General features: G+C 39.9%; 1 protein-coding gene across 1 annotated transcript; it reads left to right on the top strand.

The window, feature by feature from the left end:
* Positions 1-1,625: 1,625 nt before the first annotated feature.
* Positions 1,626-18,160, top strand: LOC148665471 (antigen WC1.1-like). The gene is made up of 10 exons (XM_088632891.1): positions 1,626-1,632; positions 2,674-2,814; positions 4,104-4,157; positions 4,332-4,637; positions 4,956-5,003; positions 5,308-5,454; positions 6,005-6,094; positions 6,840-6,911; positions 15,388-15,459; positions 17,824-18,160. The coding sequence occupies exons 1-10, from the start codon at positions 1,626-1,628 to the stop codon at positions 17,982-17,984; spliced, it is 1,098 nt and encodes a 365-aa protein (XP_088489017.1). The 3' UTR covers positions 17,985-18,160.
* Positions 18,161-19,806: the final 1,646 nt, after the last annotated feature.

Genomic DNA, 19,806 nt, shown 5'->3' with positions numbered 1-19,806 from the left:
CACCAACACACCTCTCATCCTCACACACTAACATACCCCTCATCATCACACACCAACACACTTCACCTCCTTACACACCAACACACCTCTCATCCTCACACATGAACATGCCTCATCTCCTGACACACCAACACACCTCATCTCCTTACGCACCAATGCATCTCACCTCTTCTGACACCAACACACCTCTCATCCTCACAGACCAAGACACCTCTCATCCTCACACACCAACACACCTCGCCTCCCTAAACACCAACACATCCCACCTCCTCTGACAACAACACACCTCTCATCCTCACACACCAACACACTTTACCTCCTTACACACCAACACACCTCTCATCCACACACAATAACACACCCCTCATCCTCACACAACAACACACTTCACCTCCTTACAAACCAACACATCTCACCTCTTCTTATACCAATACACCTCTCATCCTCACAGACCAACACACTTCACCTCCTCACACAACAACACACCTCTCATCCTCACACACAAACACAACCCTCATCCTCACACACCAACACACCTAACCTCCTTACACACCAACACACCTCACCTCCTTACGCACCAACGCATCTCACCTCTTCTGACACTAACACACCCCTCATCGTCACACATCAACACACCTCGCCTCCTCTGACGCCTTCACACCCCTCATCCTCACACATCAACACCCTTCACCTTCTCACACACCAACACACTTCCCCTCTTTACACACCAACATATCTCACCTCCTCTGACACCAACACAATCCTCATCGTCACACATCAACACACTCGTCATCCTCACACATCAACACACTTCACCTCCTCACACAACAACACACTTCACTTCCTTACACACCAACACATCTCACCTCATCACTTACTAACACATCTGACCTCCTCTGACACCAACACACCTCACCTCCTCACACAACAACACACCCCACCACCTTACTCACCAACACACCTCACCTCATCACTAATAAACAAGCCTCACCTCCTCACACACCAATACACCTTGGTCACACAGCAATTTTAACTTAACTTATTTTACAACTCATATATCTTAATGCTCGCCTTATCTGTGGCAGCTGTGGCTATCTTTCAGTGGTAAAGAGTTAATGGCATTTATGTTTCTGCTTGTAAATACAGATCTTTACAGAGTGAAGCTGGTGGATGGTAGTAATCCCTGCTCAGGGCGTGTTGAGGTCATGTCTGATCTGACCTGGGGCACAGTGTGTGAGAATGACTTTGACTGGAAGGATGCAGAGGTCATCTGTAGACAAGAGAATTGTGGGATTCCCAGAGCTGTCTTGGGCGGAGCTTACTTTGGAGAGGGGCAGTGTCCAGTCTGTTCGGAAGAGATCCAGTGCCAGGGCAATGAAACCCACCTAACCTTTTGTCCATCCTCCACCAGACAGCACCAGAACTGCACTCACAAAAATGATGTGAGCATTGTTTGTTCGGGTGAGAGCATCATTTCACACTTATTCGCTCATTACAAGGTTTTGTGCTTTAATTTTTCCTATTATAAACTATGATTTGGTCCAAATGCATCTGATGGTTTTTGCCTGGAGATCGGTGGAGAAACACTCGAATCAGAGCACAGGAGTACTGGTAACGCTCAAGACATGATGAGTACAGCTTGGAGCTGTTCTTGCAAAAGCTGGGATCTGGGGGGGGGGGGAGGGGTGTTTTCTGTGTGGATTCTGTAAGAGTGAGGTCGGCGGAGGAGAGGGCAGGCAGTTTACCAGCTGCTGTCCTGGGTAGAGCTAAGCAGTCTAAATCTTCTCAGTAAGATTCATATGATTCAGTACAGCTCAGGGAATCAATTCAAATCAGTACTCACCCTGTACCTTGCAAAACCTCCAGACAGTCCTGGTCCAGCTGGACAGTTACTTGGCAGCTCAATTTAACCCCACTGACCTTGGCAAACAAACTACCATAAAGCTCACCTGTCCAGCACCTGTGATGCAGTTGAAGCTGTATCTTCTCAAGCCACACTGAGTTCACTGACTAGTAAAACAGTCCAGTTAGTTGTCACGGTTGTCATCCCTTCTTTAGAGGGCACTCCACAACTTTTTTATTGTGTTTCCAGTTATACTCTTCCGTGCTGTGTCTTATTCCCCTTTCTCTTTTTAAGCCCGCCTATCCACCAGGCACAGGAGGAGTCCAAGTGCACGGCCTTTTTCCTGCACGTCCTGATCTACTGAGTCTGAGGCTCGGAGCACCTTGTCCCATTATGCTTTTAACTATTCGTATTCCTCCCTATTCTCTGTGTTCATCTCGGATGGATCTCCTGGCACCTGGACCTTGGGCTGTGCCCTAAATTCCCCCATTGGACTTCCTTTTTGGCTCACTGTCGTCATCACGCCCCTGTGTTCCTACTTGACCCGATCCTGCTGTGTCTTCCGTAATGGCTAACTTCAGTCACTTCCAGATTATACCTTGTCACATAGGGTCTTTAACAATGCATTTCACATGTTCCTGAGACAGCAATCACTAATCAGAATTACTCATGCAGCTCTCACTCTCCCTCCTTCCCACACACAAACCAAGACCCGTTTCCTCCTGGCTCTTTATACAGACCTTTAACTGAGCCCAGAGGAGTGGCCAGTTCCACACACAGTTCCTTTCCTTCACAAGGAGTCTCACTCTGCCTGTTGTTTCTCCTGTCAGGATACACAGCGTTTAGGCTGGCAAACGGCTCGGACCCCTGCTCTGGCCGAGTGGAGCTGGAGTACAACGGCAAGTGGGGGACAGTGTGTGACCAGTACTGGGACCTGAGAGACGCCAGTGTTCTCTGCCGGCAGCTGGGCTGTGGGGTGGCTGTAGCCGCTCCAGGACAGGCCTGGTTTGGAGAGAGAGAGGGCTCAGTGTGGAAAGATCATTTCCTCTGTGATGGCAGCGAGGCTCACTTATCTCTGTGTGCAACATCTGCCTTGGGGGGGGTGCTTTGCTCTCACAGGGACGATGCAGGACTTGTTTGCTCTGGTGAGTTCAGGAGGGTGCCAATTGTGTATTTGTATTTTTAGAGTTTATAAATGTTGATTGTGATTCTGCAGTGGCACAGTGATCACAGGACATGAAAAATAGGCAGATCAAACTCAGGGATACATCCAGTGAAAGACTGTTATTTTAAACATTGTTTGATTTATTTATAAAATAATCAAAAATAAAATAAAGCTAAAATAATCCTAGCTCATGTTCAAGGTCCTAACTGACTTACTCCTAAGTGATCTCCCTAACTAAACACCAGGCATCTATCCTGGTAACTTGTGTGTTTAATTGTCTTTTATGAGCAAAATAAGGTTTTTCCACACTCTCAGTCCATGGGCCATTCCACAATTCAGTTTCCCCCTCAGGTCCTTACTCTTCTGTTTTCCTACAGTCCAGTTTTCTATTAGGTCTGCACAGTTTCCAAAGTAATTCCTTAGCTTTCTCAGTTTAGCAGCCTTCTGTCACCCTGCACTTCTACCAAAGCAGCAGCTTTATTAAAGCAGCAATTCTGCTTTAATAATTCATCAAAAGCAGACTTCAATAAATCATCTCTCCATCCACCCATTTTCTAATCACTTCTTCCAATTTATAGTCACACAGGAGCTGTAGCCTATCCAGGGTCAAGAAATCATGATAAACAAATTAACCACAAAGAAGAATTAACCACATAGAAGTCATATGTCATATTGAATAGTAATATGTTGTCTCCCTGTGGTCTTCATGTGATCTTATACGGTGTGTTTTTGTACTGCTTATTGACAATCATCAACCCATGACTTAATTACCTAGGTATACCAAGTTAAAATTTGAAATTATTTTTGATCAGGGGATCGTCCACATCTCAACTAGAAGTGTTTACTCTGCCAGATATCACAAAAGTGTATCTAAAGAAGAAACACTTCCTAGTCACCTGTAGCTGTAGCAAAACTTTCAGTCTAATGTGTGTGTCAGCAGCAGTTTAACCCTCATTTATTATGTACATGTTGCCATTGTAATGTATTGTAATGAAATGTAGTATAACAGTAATAACTGAAGTATTATAAAAGGTCTTGTCAGGTACAGTTTCCAGGTCTCCATTCTGCAGCCTCAACAAAATCCTGTTTTTCCAGCCTCCAGCAACCACAGGCCCTGCTCTGAGGACCCCACTCAGCAGCACTGCACAGGTTAGTTTACAGCCGCTGTGACTCCAGAAGCGTAATCATCTCAGCATGGGATGATTCAATCAAATGTTGCAAAGCAAACACTCCCCATGATTAACCAACAGGCACCGCTCCTTTAAAGTCTGCATCCAATCAGATCTCTGGGGTTCTTACATTGTTCTGGTTTTTCATCATCAGAGGCTCTGCGCCTGGCTGGAGGCACTAACTGCTCTGGCCGGGTGGAGCTGCGGTATGAGGGCTCCTGGGGGACAGTCTGTGACGACTCCTGGGACCTGCAGGATGCCCAGGTGGTCTGCAGACAGCTGGGCTGTGGGGACGCAGTGAGTGCAGCAATAGAGGCCTCATTCGGACCAGGGAGTGGTGCCATCTGGCTGGACGAAGTGAACTGCAGGGGCAGTGAGCTTCTCCTGTGGGACTGCTGTCACTCTGGACTGAATCAGAGTGACTGTCAGCACAAGGAGGATGCAGGGGTTACTTGTACGGGTAAGATTGGAGGGATGGAGGATTTTCAATACATTACAAACAGGGATTCTTATCTCTGCAGGAGTTTCGTATTCTGCCATGTCATTTCCTTTATTTCATGATCATTCTAAGCAGGGGCAACATTCAGCTCTTGTTAAGCCAATTAATTTAGTTGCAGGAAGTGATTCAAGCCCAGGCCTATCTAGGTTCTCCTGCTCTGATCTCAATTTGTGAATTCTCTTGACTTCTCTGACAAATGTAAAGGGATTTAAATCTGGACAGACAGCTAGACCACATGCTTGATTTCTCTAAAACAATCTTTTCTTTTCTCTTCCCCAGGTTTTACAACTACAACAGTTACAACAGCTACTCCAGCAGCAGCAACAAGTAAATTACAAGGCTTTCCTGTTCCAAATAATCCTTATTCTCCATACTTATGCGTCTTCGCATATGCAGTGCAGAAACCTTTTCTCTCTCTTCTTGGCATGACACTAACAGTTTTACTGGTCTAGTGGAGGTCGTGGGTTGACCTTCTGTTGGGTTTTATTGACATCACTTACACTTACAAAACCGAGACAGTTGAAACTTCTTAACAGATAGTAAAAGACGTCTGATCTAAGCTTCGAGTGTTTGTATTTAACCAACACTACATCTCCTCTTCTGAGCTCCTCTCCTTTTCTGGCTTTACCAGGGGTCACTAAATTACCCAGACAGCCAAAGCAGGAGCCAGGAGGCTGGACTGTCCCAGCTGTGGTCTTCTTCCTGCTGGGAGCTCTGGTCTTTGTGCTGCTGGTCCTGCTAGTTGGGCAGCTGATATGGAACAGGAGACTGCGTAAAGGTAAGGAGTGAGTCCAATTGGGAAAACCCTGAGAAGAGCTTTGTGTTTATTACAGTGATAAGCTCATGCAAGAGCTTGTGTATGTCCAATCTGGAGTTATAACATCCATTTATTTGCCACTGTATATCCTGATAATTAAAGGATGCTCAATCTTAATGAGAAATAATATATTCACGTTGCATTTCAAACTATACATCAACCTTACAAGGTGAGAGATTCTTCCCAGGTGAGGTCAGGAAATCAGAACTTCCAGACTGGGTGTCCAGACCTGTGCTATTCAGAATTCAGCTCTCATCATTTCACGATCAAGCAGTGAGATGTGTGCTGGCCTTCACAGAGCTCTTACCTGACAATAAACAATAAACAATGGTCCAGGGATTGCAGTCTAGTGAGGTGACAGGCCAAGGTTCCGGGGTTTTGAGTTTGTCTCCCTTCTGATAAAAAAATACCCATAAAAATATAGTAATAATCATAATCATAATAATAATAATAAATTAACTTTTTCTTAAGATATGCAGCAATGTGTCTACTTCTCTGTTCTTTTCCAAAGCTTTAACTGAAGCAGAGGTCAAGCCCATGAGTGAAGCTCTGTACCAGGAAATTGACTTCACACTGACTGGAGAGGGAGCCCTCAGGAGAGGTGAGTGGACACACACATTGGCCATCAACCATGACAGCACCCTCTCTTGTATAGGAGGCAAGAGAACATGCTCAACACTCAGTACTACAGTCTCAACACATGAAGAAACACACTGCCGCAGAATGTGTGTGCCCAGGTTGTCATTACTGACTCTGTGGACCAATTATTTTAAGATAATATAAGATCATTTTATTGGCCATATACAATTACTTGTATTAGGAATTTGTCTTTTCGCATACCCCACACAGACACATAGACAGGGAGAGAAGCTTGTTGTCAGAGCGCAGGGTCAGCCATTTATATGGCACCCCTGGAGCAGTTGGGGTTAAGGGCCTTGCCCAGGGGTCCAATGGAGTAGGATTCCTCTGCCAGCCGTGGGATTCGACCAACAACCTTCCAGCCACAGGTGCAGATCCTTAGCCACAGAGCCACCACAAAGCCTTCGCAGCAGCTGGAGAAAAATCTTCCCTATTTTAATAACTGGATGTGAATTTCTTGATTAGCAATGGATGCACAGCACTGTTATGCAACACATTTGAATATCACACCTCATAGCAACAGTGAATTTACTCTTATCATTGTTTAACTGAATAGAAATAATTCAGTGCAGCATTTGTCACTTTTTAAAAGCACAAACTCTGAGTTAGTGTTCACACCCTGGCTTTTCCCCAGTGGGAAAAGACATTAGATGCAGTGAGGCTGCTGTCTGACTGCAGGTATCTCTGCTCTGTCCTCCTTTTCACAGGGAGATTCCTCTCTGATGAGTTGCCCTCTGAATACGACGATTTGGAGGACAGTAAGGGAGACCCAGTCCCAGGTAAACATAGCCCCCTTGCACATGTGTTTCTATCAACACCCTTAGAAGAAATCACGTTTGTTGTTCGAAATCTCGGTAAATCAATTTGGCAATGCAAAAGGCTCAGTGATGTCTTTATAACATGCTTGTTATGTCAGAGCAGTGGTAGTATGATGTTGTTGGTAAATTAATGCCATCTTCAATAGTTAGTTAATTTTTGCTGTCATTTTCACTTGATCACATATTAAAAATTGTTTTTCACTCCGTGCTATAAAAAACCCTATGTCAGAGTCAAAATCCCACATTCAACCCCAATGTCACAATTCTTTAAAATTGCAGTACATGATATGGGTCACTCATGGCTTAGTGAGTCTTATATCACCGAATCATATATTTGTCATACAGGGATGACTTGTCCCCATCAGCTGTGGCCAATATGCACTGTCTTCCAAATTTTCCCCCACCATGAGAATGTTTCAAGCATTACAGTACAGTGGCACTAAACATCAATAATTTACAGATGCAGCCATTTAAAATGCGCGGGCGATACCGCATTATTTTCCGGTACGCTGTACGCAGTCTACCGCAAGCTACCGGTAAATACCGCGAGTTACCGTAAATTCTCCTATAATACAACAAGCAAAATAATAGTATCCGGAATTTCCACAAGGTGGAGCTAATAAACTCAACCTCTCATGTTTGAGCTGTGGCCATCAAAGTCTTTAACGAAGATATTACTAATAGTATTAATAATGAATGACCTTGGACAAGCTGTAAGTGTAAACTCAAAGTATTGCCAAGGTCAACATTCTTTTTTTTCATTGACCGTCTTTGTAAAAGTAACACCACAGCATTTCGCAATCACGGATTTGTTTCCAATCATGCAAAGTACAGTAATTTTAGAGAATCGAATCACCATGCCTTTTACATGCTCATAAAAGAGATTGATTTAGGAACATAAACATATTACCGTATGAAAACTGTACTGTATACAGTATGTATATTTAATGTCTTAACTGTGCCCGTTTAAGTATTGAATATTCATATCTAATTTTACCACTGAAGGGAAATCTTAGTAGCTGAGCATAAAAAGAATAGGAGCATACTGCAACGCGTGTGGTCCATAAACGATATTAATTTTGGAACATAAACATACAGTATATGGCTGGTCTCGGTACTTTAAAGAAAACATACACCAAACATTGTTTCATTGTGACCAGAATCGGTCTTGGGATATTTTTAACTTGATTTACAGTATTTGAGAGGTATGTCTTAACACCGATACTACAGTGCATAAATACTGCTCACGTATATGTTTCTAGATTTATATTATGCATTTCATACGGTCAAATTACTTTTGAGCAACTAATAAGAAGCGCGAAACGGTATGCGTTTTAGTTTCGTTTTGTGCTGGGACTCTGCTTTTAACAATGTCGCCGTGGATTGATTAGAGATATCAAGTACATACAAGTCATTTTTTAAATGTTGTAGTTCGTCTTGTAAAAATGTTACGAGTACATCATCTATCAACAATTACACAGGTTCTGTTTCCATATTGCGGATTTTGGTTACGTAATATTATTTTCTAGATTTCACGTTGTGAATATATGATTTGGGCAAACAGAGCCGCAAAGAAGTACATTATAGGTTGTTGTTTTTTTTTGTGCAGTTTTATCTAGAACAAGCGATGCTTAAACCTTTGTCTTATTCTTGTGAAACTATCCACACGACAGTTACAGTACATAGCAGTTGACTTCAGTGATGTCACTGATTGGATGTTTCTAAAAATCCATCCTCTGTAAATCGTCTTCTCTAGTTGTCTTGCATATGTATTCGCTAATGAAGCTGTGTGTTCTGAGCCTGGATCTCTACATTTCTGTATGAACCAGCTTTGAGGGCTAAAGACAGCTTGTGTTTAAATTGAGTGTAAGGTAATTTATGCTTCCAAAGTCATGGTCAGCATTTATTATTGTACTGTGTTGTAAACGTGTTCTGTGCCTAGTCACATTATTTTATAGCATTTTTATAGTGTTGTCAAATCTGGTGGCGCTGTGTGTTAGTTTCCTGACTCCCATGTCACATTTAACAAACATTTCTCTGAAAAAATGAAACGTTTCCCTTGGTCAGAGATTAAATAAAACCTCACTCGCACCAAACAAATTTATATTTCTAAATATCACAACATGATCGAATTTAAGTCTTTATAATAACAATGAATAGTCACCTTTGCGTTACAAAATAAACATTTATATTGATTTTAATCGCGTTTTGATTTAAATCGTAAATGCGTGTTTAAATATATGTGTTTAAAGGTGATATACTGTATAAAAGCGCTGATTCTTATGGAGTGTGTTCCGCCGGGGATTCAAAAAAATTATTTTTTTAATCACGTATCTAAGGAAAATTGCAGTATAACTTTGTTCATGCACAAACAGTGGCATGTTACATTATAATTTGGGTGTCTCCTCTTGCCAGAAAGCTCTAAAGTGCATTTTGAGTGCGGTTTTTGACTTTTTCTAAATTGCAACCCATAAATAAAGCTGATAGAGCTTAGACTAACTGTATTCTAAACTATTAATTCATTTAGGGCTAAAATACATTCATTGTCTTCCAATCGAGTCGAGTTGACATTGGAAGCTTGCCACTCCTGGACTGTTAAACCAACGCATTAGCATGTTAAAGCGATTCCATTGAGGAGCCCAGCTACCAGTTAACACTGTACTTCCTACTTTGAAAATAACTGTGAAACCGGTTTAATTCGTCACAGCCAGCACTCCGGCAGAGAGGAGGTTGTACTCGTAAAGTAGAAGCAGGCGAGATTTCCAGCGAAAGACACCTCCCCCCCTCAAAAACCCAGTAAGCAGTAATGCTTTATGTTGATCCCATTCTTTTCTCTTCCTGTTGTGTGAAACTCATCAGCAGGTCTTTTTTTCCCAATCGGAGGCTCTGAAAATAGCGTACCGCCCACTGCGATCCGTCAGAGAGGGGCGCTGCACTGAGAGAGGGAGGAGGCGCGGAGCTCAGCAGTACAGAACGAATGTTCTGCTGCCTGGAGCGCTTATGGCAGCGATCGCGTCTGCATTTATAACTTAGTTTTTAAAATTAATCAAGCAATATGAAGCATCTCTTTTTACTTTTAAGTCACTTAATTATCATTAAGCACAGCTTTCTCACCACTTAGACTACTTTTTGATACCATCCTTAGTCAAACCAGAAACGTTTTGTTCTGTCTAATGACATTACAAGTGGAAAGATTACAGATTTTAATCGTCTTTAATTTTGTTACGTTATACATTTTAGAAACGTTTCATCCATACAAACACCACAAAACTATTTTCGATTGTATTACTGAATAGTATGTTACACTTAGTTCACTGTTTTAAATACATCTAATTAAGAAAGTTAGGTGTTAGCATAAACTATTAGCAATCAATAATATTAAATTTAGCACTGTAATAAGTTGTTGCACTTTCCCCCGCATCTTGTAAAAATATATTTTCATTGTTCAAATATACATTAAGTCTGACTATCATATAATAAGTTAAATACAAAACTAAAGAAAAAATAGGGTTAAATATAATTCAAAATATTTTGCTAACAATGTTAACTGTTTATGAATAATAAAATGTATTAACTAAGGAGTAGGATGGCACAGTTGTTAGTATGTTTTTTTTTGTTTTGTTTCTTTTTCATAAATACAACAGTAGTATCTGATGTCTCAGTGGCTTTCAAAATTAAATTATGCATGCAAACCTGTGAACTAGAAAGATAACTAAGATATCCATCCATTTATAATGGTGGCGAAGTGGTTAGCATTGCTATCTTGCAGCACTGGGGTCCTAGGTTCAATTCCTGCCATCCTGTGTGTGTGGGGTTTACATGTTCTCTCTGGGTTACATGGTTTTTCTCCATATGTGTGATATGACTCCCTCCAGAACATACTGGTATGTTAATTGGTTTATGGGAAAACTGGCCCTGGTGTGTGTGTGTTTGTGTCTGTCTGTCCTGTGATGGACTGGCGCTATGTCCAGGGTGTATTATGCCTTGTGTCCGTTGCTTGCTGGGATAGGCTCCAAATCCTATGTACTGGATAAAGAGATTAGAAATGGATGGAAGTAAAGGCACTGTGTGGATGGAACTATACACAGTGTTAGAAACCCACTATGAAATGGCAGCATCTCACTGAGAATAAAATATTTTATAGTGCTGGCTTAAGGAAACAGCCTTTCCACCTCTCTTGCACATCAGTATCCATACCTAGTTATTTAAACAAATTGCCTCTAACTATAAACATCTTAATATGCTGGCTCTGTGGATCCGCATCAGCTATGTTTGCCCATTCCTTCAATTCATGTGCATCCAACACACAGTTCAATGCCAGCAACTACACATAATCTAAAATACAATCCTTATTTCAATATCTATGTAAACATATAGTCTGTTAACTTCATCATCTTCATCAAAAGTATGCCTAACCCCATTAGGAAGTGTTCTTGTTATAAGTGTATTCCTCAGCTTTCCCCAAATTATCTTCTTCTTGCCAACATCTCTAGTCTTTTATCTTGCAATAACTCAGCCAACACTTAAATCTCCAAAAGCTGCTTGTGTTAATTTCTTTAAATCACAAATATCATGTGTAAATACTGGCCATGTAATACTCTGCATTGTGGAATAATAGTTTATTTTAAAGGGAACTAGAGAAACTAAGAACTAGAGAAATCAAGAAAGGCTTTTTGTTCTAGAATTAATAAATGCACATCCTGTTCACTGGGGAAATTAAATCCACACTGAGCAATCTTCAATATGTTCAAAATATGACAGCAAGAATCCTATCAGGGATGCATTACACCTGTTTTCAAGTCCTTGCACTGGTTACCTATCAGATTTCGAGTCAACTTCAAAATCCTTATCCTCATTCAGTACCTACAGTATATGGCTTATTATCTGTCTACTCCCCACCTTTGTCCGTCTGACTCTGGTCTTCTAGCTGTCCTCAAGAACATCTACATTCTGTGGGTGACAGGGTCTTCTCTAGATGCACCCCAGAGCTCTCAATTTTTATTCCCAGTGATATCAGTCACGTACCCTGAGTGCATTTAAATCTAACCTCAGAACCTTTCTTTTCAGAAGACTTAGTGTCTGTATCTGCTTCATTTTCTAATTTTGGTAGCACCTCTAACTGCTTGTCTTTCTTATATGTATTTACTTTGTAATCTGTGGTCCTTTTATCTGTTTTTACATCTACTGTATTGCTTTGAGATGCCACTTTTAAAGGTGATATATAAAATAAAGTTTTTTATTATTGTTATAGAGAAACATGATCAGATTTGCCCTGGTTCAGATAAAATATCTAAAGTATACTAGTTTGTCACTCTTCTCATTCCCTTTGCTAAATGACTTTTCATACTAATCTGATCAATCTAACTGCCTGTTTTCTGTGCTTTCTCTATCCTGCTAGATTTGCAATTATTCTGAAAATTTTCTTCTTGAAATAACTCATTTCTAAATAACTTTTTTTCACTATTAACATCTTGCAGCAACTCTGTGACAAAATATACACTTAGCTCAACCTGACAGTTCATCCTGCTACCAACATTGAATAAAAAAATCTTAAGATTTCTATATTTATGTCTTTATTTAGTGGTTTCATTAGTGACAAAGGCTAAACTTTCTTGGAAAAATGTCTTTTATGTGTTGCAGAAAAAAATGACTTGCTTTAACAAAATATGTTTACAAATCCTTTCACCTGCCAATCTACATGAATGCCCAACTATCTGAGAAGCTCTCCATGAAACTATGGTTGCTATTAATTCATTTAGGGCTCACTGACAGAATTGCTGTTTTTTATGCATGATAATTTTCTGATTCCTCACTCTGTTTCATGTTTATAGATAAGACTTTATTGATCGCGAAGGGAAATTGATGTACATGTTCATGTACATGATGAACATGTTTGCATGTTCTTTTGTAACATACACCTTTTTGTGATTTTTTTGTATATCTAAGCAAGTGTTCCTGCATCCCTCTTCTGCACTATAGTCATGGCTTTTTTTCTGTTTGTTTATTTCAAAGCAACACCTGCTCCATTTCTAAAACTTTTTGCCCATGTGCATTTTTGTGCACTTTAACGTCCTGAATTTTCATTTGCATTAATTTGTAGAATGAATTTGAGTTTTAGCCTTAAGTTTTCACTATCATTTGTTTCTTGTCCTACAACTGTTATTATTGATCACCGAATTATTGTACTTGACATGACTTCATTCAGCCTTTCCTGAACGTCTATGACAGGCAGAGAGAGTGCTGTTTCTGGTGCGATCTTTTGCAGCTGACATTTCACTGTTTTAAACGAACAAGAAATTAGATTGCTCATAAATCAGTTATTCTATATAAACACAGTGTTATTGCCCTCCGAAAATCCTCTTTTTCTTGTTCGTTTTAGAGACCTTGATCGAAAATAATTTTAGATGTCAGAAAGGATTTATTTTCTCTGTATTTCCTACATTGCTTTGTCGAGATTTTAACTTTATATCTAACTTTATATCTAGGCTCAGATTTCAACTATAAATCGTACAGTAATTAATAGCAGTAAATACTGATGTTTTACGCCCTCTTACCACAAAAATATATGTTTTGTAGTTGGGATTAACTTTATTTCGCACGCGTAGCTACTCCGATTCGGACACCGAACAGTTAAAGATGGCGGCAAATCAGACACCCAGAGGGGGGGGGGGCGTCTTCTCTCCTCCATAACTAAAATGCCAAATAGGAGTGGCTTAAGCGACATACACAGTCGTGTAACTGACAGTTTGAGGTAGCCTATCGTGTAAATTTCACTTTGTTGCTGATAGGTTAAGCTTTCGAAACTCTGCCCCAAAGTCATGTGACTGATTTTTCGCCCTGTTTCGTTGGTTAAACGCAAGGATCACAAGCACCACCATGGTAACTGGGATGTGTAGTTTTTAATTCCGTTTGAATTATAACTGTACGTACTGTCTTCATATTTGGCCAGGGCTTTAAAGAGAAGGCGCGCCAAAAAATTTCGATGCCGTCGTCTCCGCTTTAAAGGTACCCCCGTGCTGGAAGAATTTGACCTCAGAACGTTTGCCCAGCGTAGTTATAGTGGACATAAAAACAAGAGTTCGCTGGCATTATATCCTAGAAGACACAGACCGGCGCCAGACCGGTAAAATGCCTGATGAACTAGGGATAGGACAGTTTCCAAGTGCTTGTACAATCGATGGAAATGTTCAAATAAATGTGCAAAAGAAATAAACAAAATAATCATTTATTTCTTTATCATATTGGCTAGCTAATGTCCTCTCTTTGCTAGTTAGTGGCTGTGTTTCTGCGTTGGGTAGCAACGGGTGACTGTTCTCAGGCGGAAGATGTAAACAGCTTAATTTTCTTGTTAAATAATTTTAAAAAATTAAAATTAATTCTATACAGCAATTACATATTTGGGTACCGTTTCATAAAACTTTCATGCTTAAAATGTTTAGGGAGAAATGGAAGACTGGTGTGTATTTTTTCTTTAAACTATCAAGACCAGCCATACACAGTACAGTTTATGTACATACAGTAATGTTTATGTTCCTAAATTAATATCGTTTATGACCTTCAGATGCGTTATGCTCCTCTTCTTTTTATGCTCAGCTACTAAAATTTCCCTTTAGTGGTAAAATTCCATATAAATATGCAAAACTAAGCGGATTGAAACGTGCACAGTCAAGACATTAAAAGATTAAACCTTTTCACTACCAACCAATGCACCACGAGTGCCCTTGTCGGTCATTTTGGCCAGCCAATCACTTACCGCGGTGCCCTCCGGTGCCCTGCGGGTAGGTTACTGTACCGCGGGTTTTTACCGCTCATTTTGAATGGCTGCATCTGTAGGTCTTGAAAGTCCATTTCAAAGAAACTAAATAACTACTCATGAAAAAGTGTCACACACAGCTAAAATAACAAATTGATACCATTCCATCTTTTATGTGTTTAATATAATCTAAAACATTTTCATTTCTATGAAATCAAACTGAAACAGTGCCACTCTTTGGTCAACATAATACATTTTTCCCCAGATCCTCCTCATTTGTCTCTTCCTAGACACAATTCCACAAACACACAATTATACAGCCACACACACAAATGATGACAACTTGCCTTCATATGTGTCAAGACAGTACTAAGTGTGTAACACTTTTTTTGCATATAAGTAATGATATTAAAATATTTTTAGTCTGAATAATGGACAGTTTATCTACAAACCTTTTTTTCCTGGTTTCCTATAACCTATTGAGATATAGTGGGGAACAGATAGCTGTATCTACTGAAGAGTAAACTTTTCATTTTAGAGGATGAAATAGTTATTTTGAAGTAGTTAGGAGTAAATAAAGGAATTATAATAAAGAATCTAACCACAAGAAGTAAGAAGCAGAAGAAGAAAATTGCATCAATTTTCTAGGTGAAACACTGTAAGTAATTGATCTCATGTTCCCAGGAAAACTCCTCTGTGATGAGCTGCAGTCTGAATATGATGATGTGGAGAACAATGAGAATGATCCCAACTCAGGTGAGGGCTGTGGAAGCCAGGGGAGCTCACAGTGGGGGTGGGAGGTTCAGCAGGTCTTCAGATAGTTCACAGGGAACCATTCCAAAGTCAACTAGACCCAGAACCAGACCTTAACTGTGGTTCAACTGTCAGGGGGTCTTCAGGGTTAAATCCCAGCACATTTAGAAAGAGGGTTTCTAACAGTGGGTCTGACTCAGTTTTTGGAGTCCCACCTGGAATCCCTGCTGAGAAACATTACATTTCTGCATAAACATATATTAGTTTATTAGTGTATCCTATTCATATATTCTGTTTCCTATAGAGTTTACAACACATGTTTGGAAGAAAGATTAGATCCTAATCTCACTTCCTGTTCTTCTAAATTTAAATGTATGTATTGGGATGTTTTCACAATTAATACAGCAGGTAATACCTGAGCATTTGAAAACCCTGAGGCATGTGTAACAATACTTATACTCATCTGAAATAGGGGATTAAACACAACAAATGTGTCATCATGGATAAAGTCAGAGAACTTTCTGAAGACTGCATATGAGGTTATTCACCAAACAATCTCCCCTCAGAAGTACCACAATCTCATATTCCATTACAGGAGGCGTCCCATAAGTGTAATATGACTCCTACTGGACTTTATTTACAGTACTATAAAAATGACAAAATACATCGAAGACATACATCTGTTTTTGATGTTTTTTATCTATTTTAGTGGGATGCACTGTTCACATATTCAGTATTTTTTTTAAATATAATCTTGCCCTAACACATTTCTGGGACTTTTTGCATAAATGGTTATGAGCTCTGAGGCAAACTACACTATGTTTCAGTGCCAATGCCCTGGTCTTTTTGAAGAACTGGTTATTTAATATCCTAGATCAATTAATTACTACTGAGGGAATTAACTAAAAGTTTGTATTATATCTTGTTAACTATGTATCTTTTTACTTATATTTTACTAAATCCATCTCCATCTCAAAAGATAACATAGCTACATAATGTCTTTACTAATAGCTGGCATAGTTCTCAGGGAAATGACCGAGTGACCTCTGCTGGAACAAATGGTCTATTCAGCAGAAGGGGCTGCTTGTCACATAAGCTGGAAGAAAATAATATATATATATATGTATGTACTGGTCAGCTTTTTCAAATGACTATATATAGCCATAAGGCAAACAGAGAGTCATCTGGGAGTGTATCTTGTATTGTTTATTTCGCTATATAAAGGAGCACTGTAAACATTGGTATTTAAGTCTTGTGCCACACAACACAAGACTTCCATATGCATATGAAATAAAGACGACTTTCAACACACAAACTCTCAGCTGATGGCCTTTTTTGTGGCACAGCACTACCAACCACTAATTACTAGTGATTGTTTGGAATAATACCTATAAATTTCTACATATCCTTTCAGTAAAGAATTAATAATTATTAAATTCTAGTGACTTAAATTGACTTCTTTCACTTGCATTTTCACATTATGGGAAGGATTCCCATTGCAAAGTTCTTAGCATTGATAGTGCCACATGTATTTTGTATCTTCACACTCCATGTATTTTATAAATTTTCCACAAGCTTGTTTCTTTGAGTAATGAGATATTGAAGGGAAACTTCTGTCTCAATTTGCCTTTCTAACACATTTTATTTTATTCCACAAGTCACTGCCTCAGCAAACTTTACCACCAGCTCAGCAGGCAGAACCAGCCCGTATGAGATAGTATGAGATAGCTATTGGTATTTATCCTGATGAATAAGGTAAATGGTTAAAAAAGAAAATTACAGTGTGTTAAGAAAATATGGACATATGGTCAGTTTCTGTATGAATGACTCTGTTTTTGTAACGAACAGTTCTTTCCGGACCCTATGCGGACAACACAATCTGACGAAGTGGGGAAACACTGGGGAAATGTCATGCAGGAATACGGGGCTGAAGACAGGGGGGCATGTCCAAGGTGCGCTGGTGCAAGGGGGAGGTGTGGCCGAGGCGAACAATCCCAAAGAGTAATCCTTAGAGTATCCAAAAACACATGAGTAAGTCCAAAACCAGGAGACCCATCAAAACTCGGAATTAAAACCACGAAGGCCGGGTCGAAACCAGCGGACAGGGGACAAGGAACAGGAACAGGGGTTAAAACCTAAACGGGACCAGGCACTTCCAGGTCCCGGACTCGCACGATATGGAAATCAGATGCAGAGCCCGGCTGAGTGTCAGCGCCTGGCTTTTAAGGTGGGCTGGGAATGGGAAACAGGTGCAGAGAATAAAGTCTTAAGTGAAAGGGCTGGAGCACCCTTAAGGAGGGGGGACTAATATCGTGACAGTTTTCTGTACCCTGTCCACCTATTCTGCTGACTGTGTGTCTCTGGCAGGTGTCTCCCCCATTTCTCCTGGAGTGCAGATTCTCCTGGCCACACAGCCCATTGAAGAAGGATGTGACTATGATGATGTTGGAGTCTCCTGGCCACATGGCCCATTGAAGAAGGATGTGACTATGATGATGTTGGAGTCTCCTGGCCACACAGACCATTGAAGAAGGATGTGACTATGATGATGTCAGAGTCTCCTGACCACACCACCCTCTGAAGAAGGATCTGAGTATGATTATGTCAGAGCACTGTGAGCCTGTTTGTGCAGTTTTATAGAGGATTCATCCTCAAGTCAGATTAGAGTTTTTAACTGAGTAACACCATAACAATATGCCTTGTGTTTCTGATTAAAATACTGTTAAAATACTGTTTACTTTCCCTTAATGTGTGTAGTTCTATGCAGTATGTTATGAATTAGAACTACTAATATGAATATGAATATGAGTTATGAAAGTATGATTTGAGATTATTCAGTCACTGTACAGCTGAGACCCTGTACAGTAATCACACAGTCACTGGCCTAGTGTGACCTTGTTACTGTGTCTCCTGCTGTGTCTACAAGGCTGACACTGACCTGCACATTTATACCTTTACATTGAGAGACACTGCATTGCAACAGAAGGTCTACCTGTCCAGCAATTCTGAGACCAGAACTGAACATTGTGATTGTTGTTTCCCAGAAGTGTGTCATTATCAGAACACGTAGATACAACATCAATTCATGACCAGTTTATCTGGCCTGATTTCATGTAGCACTTGCCATAAACACTGCCCTTACGGAGTGCTACATATGTTAAACAATCTGTGTACATTATATGTGCATCTGTATACCTAGATGCATAAGAACAATCAGAATGAGTGGAAGATTAATAGTTCAAGATAAAAGAAAAAATAAAAGCATCTCACACACAGAAAAATGAAGAAAAATAAGTCTTACCACCATCCAACCCAGGACACAGCAGCGAGGCTCAAATTCTAGATTTTTCAATCTGAACTGATGATCCTTCCTTTCTAATGAGCTTTTGGAAGACTGAATGTAACCTATATGTTGTTGTTTTTTGCTGAATGTCTTTTTAAAATGTTTTTAATGACTCGGATATGACTATTAGACTAGTGTTGATAAGATGATTGTTGAGCAGGCATCTGAACACACAGAATCGGAGTATCATTCCTGCTTATTGACTTTTCTGGTTCTGATACAGTTTAGCTTTCTATATTTGCAGAGGAAATTTTTAATATGTTGGTAATCTTCATTATTTACTACACATTGAATGTACTGTATCACTTTGGATTAACATTTTAAATAAAGCTTTACTTTCATTGATCTGGTAAGAGTCATTTTCCTGGTCAGTAATAAAATAGTGAAAATGACAGTAGAATCTTGCACAACAATGTATCAAGCTGAGATTTCTTTTCTCTCTAGCAATGATTTAGAATGACATTTTAGAACACTACAGCTGTGAGCTTTTGAAAGGAAGTACATTGTGTTTCCACAACATACTTTTACAAATAATGTTTCCATGGTGATGGAACTGTAGAAATAATGTGCAAGTCAGAGATCAGTGTCTTCACATCCCCTCTCCAGGGAGAAAATCCTGCTGCAGTGGTGTTGCGGTGGAGGGAGGGGATAGAAAAGAGGTGCGCAGTGCCCTCTGCAGCCAAGGAGCTGTTATCAGCAGGGAAGCAGAAGTGCCAGATTAGAATTTGACCTCCACCTAAATTTATGTCTGAATAACATTATATACAGATGCAGCTTCTCAGAACACATGGTATTTCTTCTAGATATGGTAAAAGTTGTGCGGTGCCTTATGCATTTCACTGGCCAAAGACAATCAATAAGTTGCACTTAGATGTTATTAAAACGATTACTTCATTCAATCTGTTTCTCTAATGTGCATGTTTAAATCCATTTAATATTGAATATTAATATGACATTTTACAACTAAGGCTAAATTTTGGTAGCGAAAAATAAAAACATAAGTACTG

The sequence above is a fragment of the Lepisosteus platostomus genome, chromosome 5 (assembly GCF_059453375.1).
Source record: "Lepisosteus platostomus isolate fLepPlt1 chromosome 5, fLepPlt1.hap1, whole genome shotgun sequence".
Classification (NCBI taxonomy): Eukaryota; Metazoa; Chordata; class Actinopteri; order Semionotiformes; family Lepisosteidae; genus Lepisosteus; species Lepisosteus platostomus.
The sequence above is the reverse complement of the archived record's forward strand: the minus strand, read 5'-3'. Positions and strand labels throughout refer to the sequence as shown.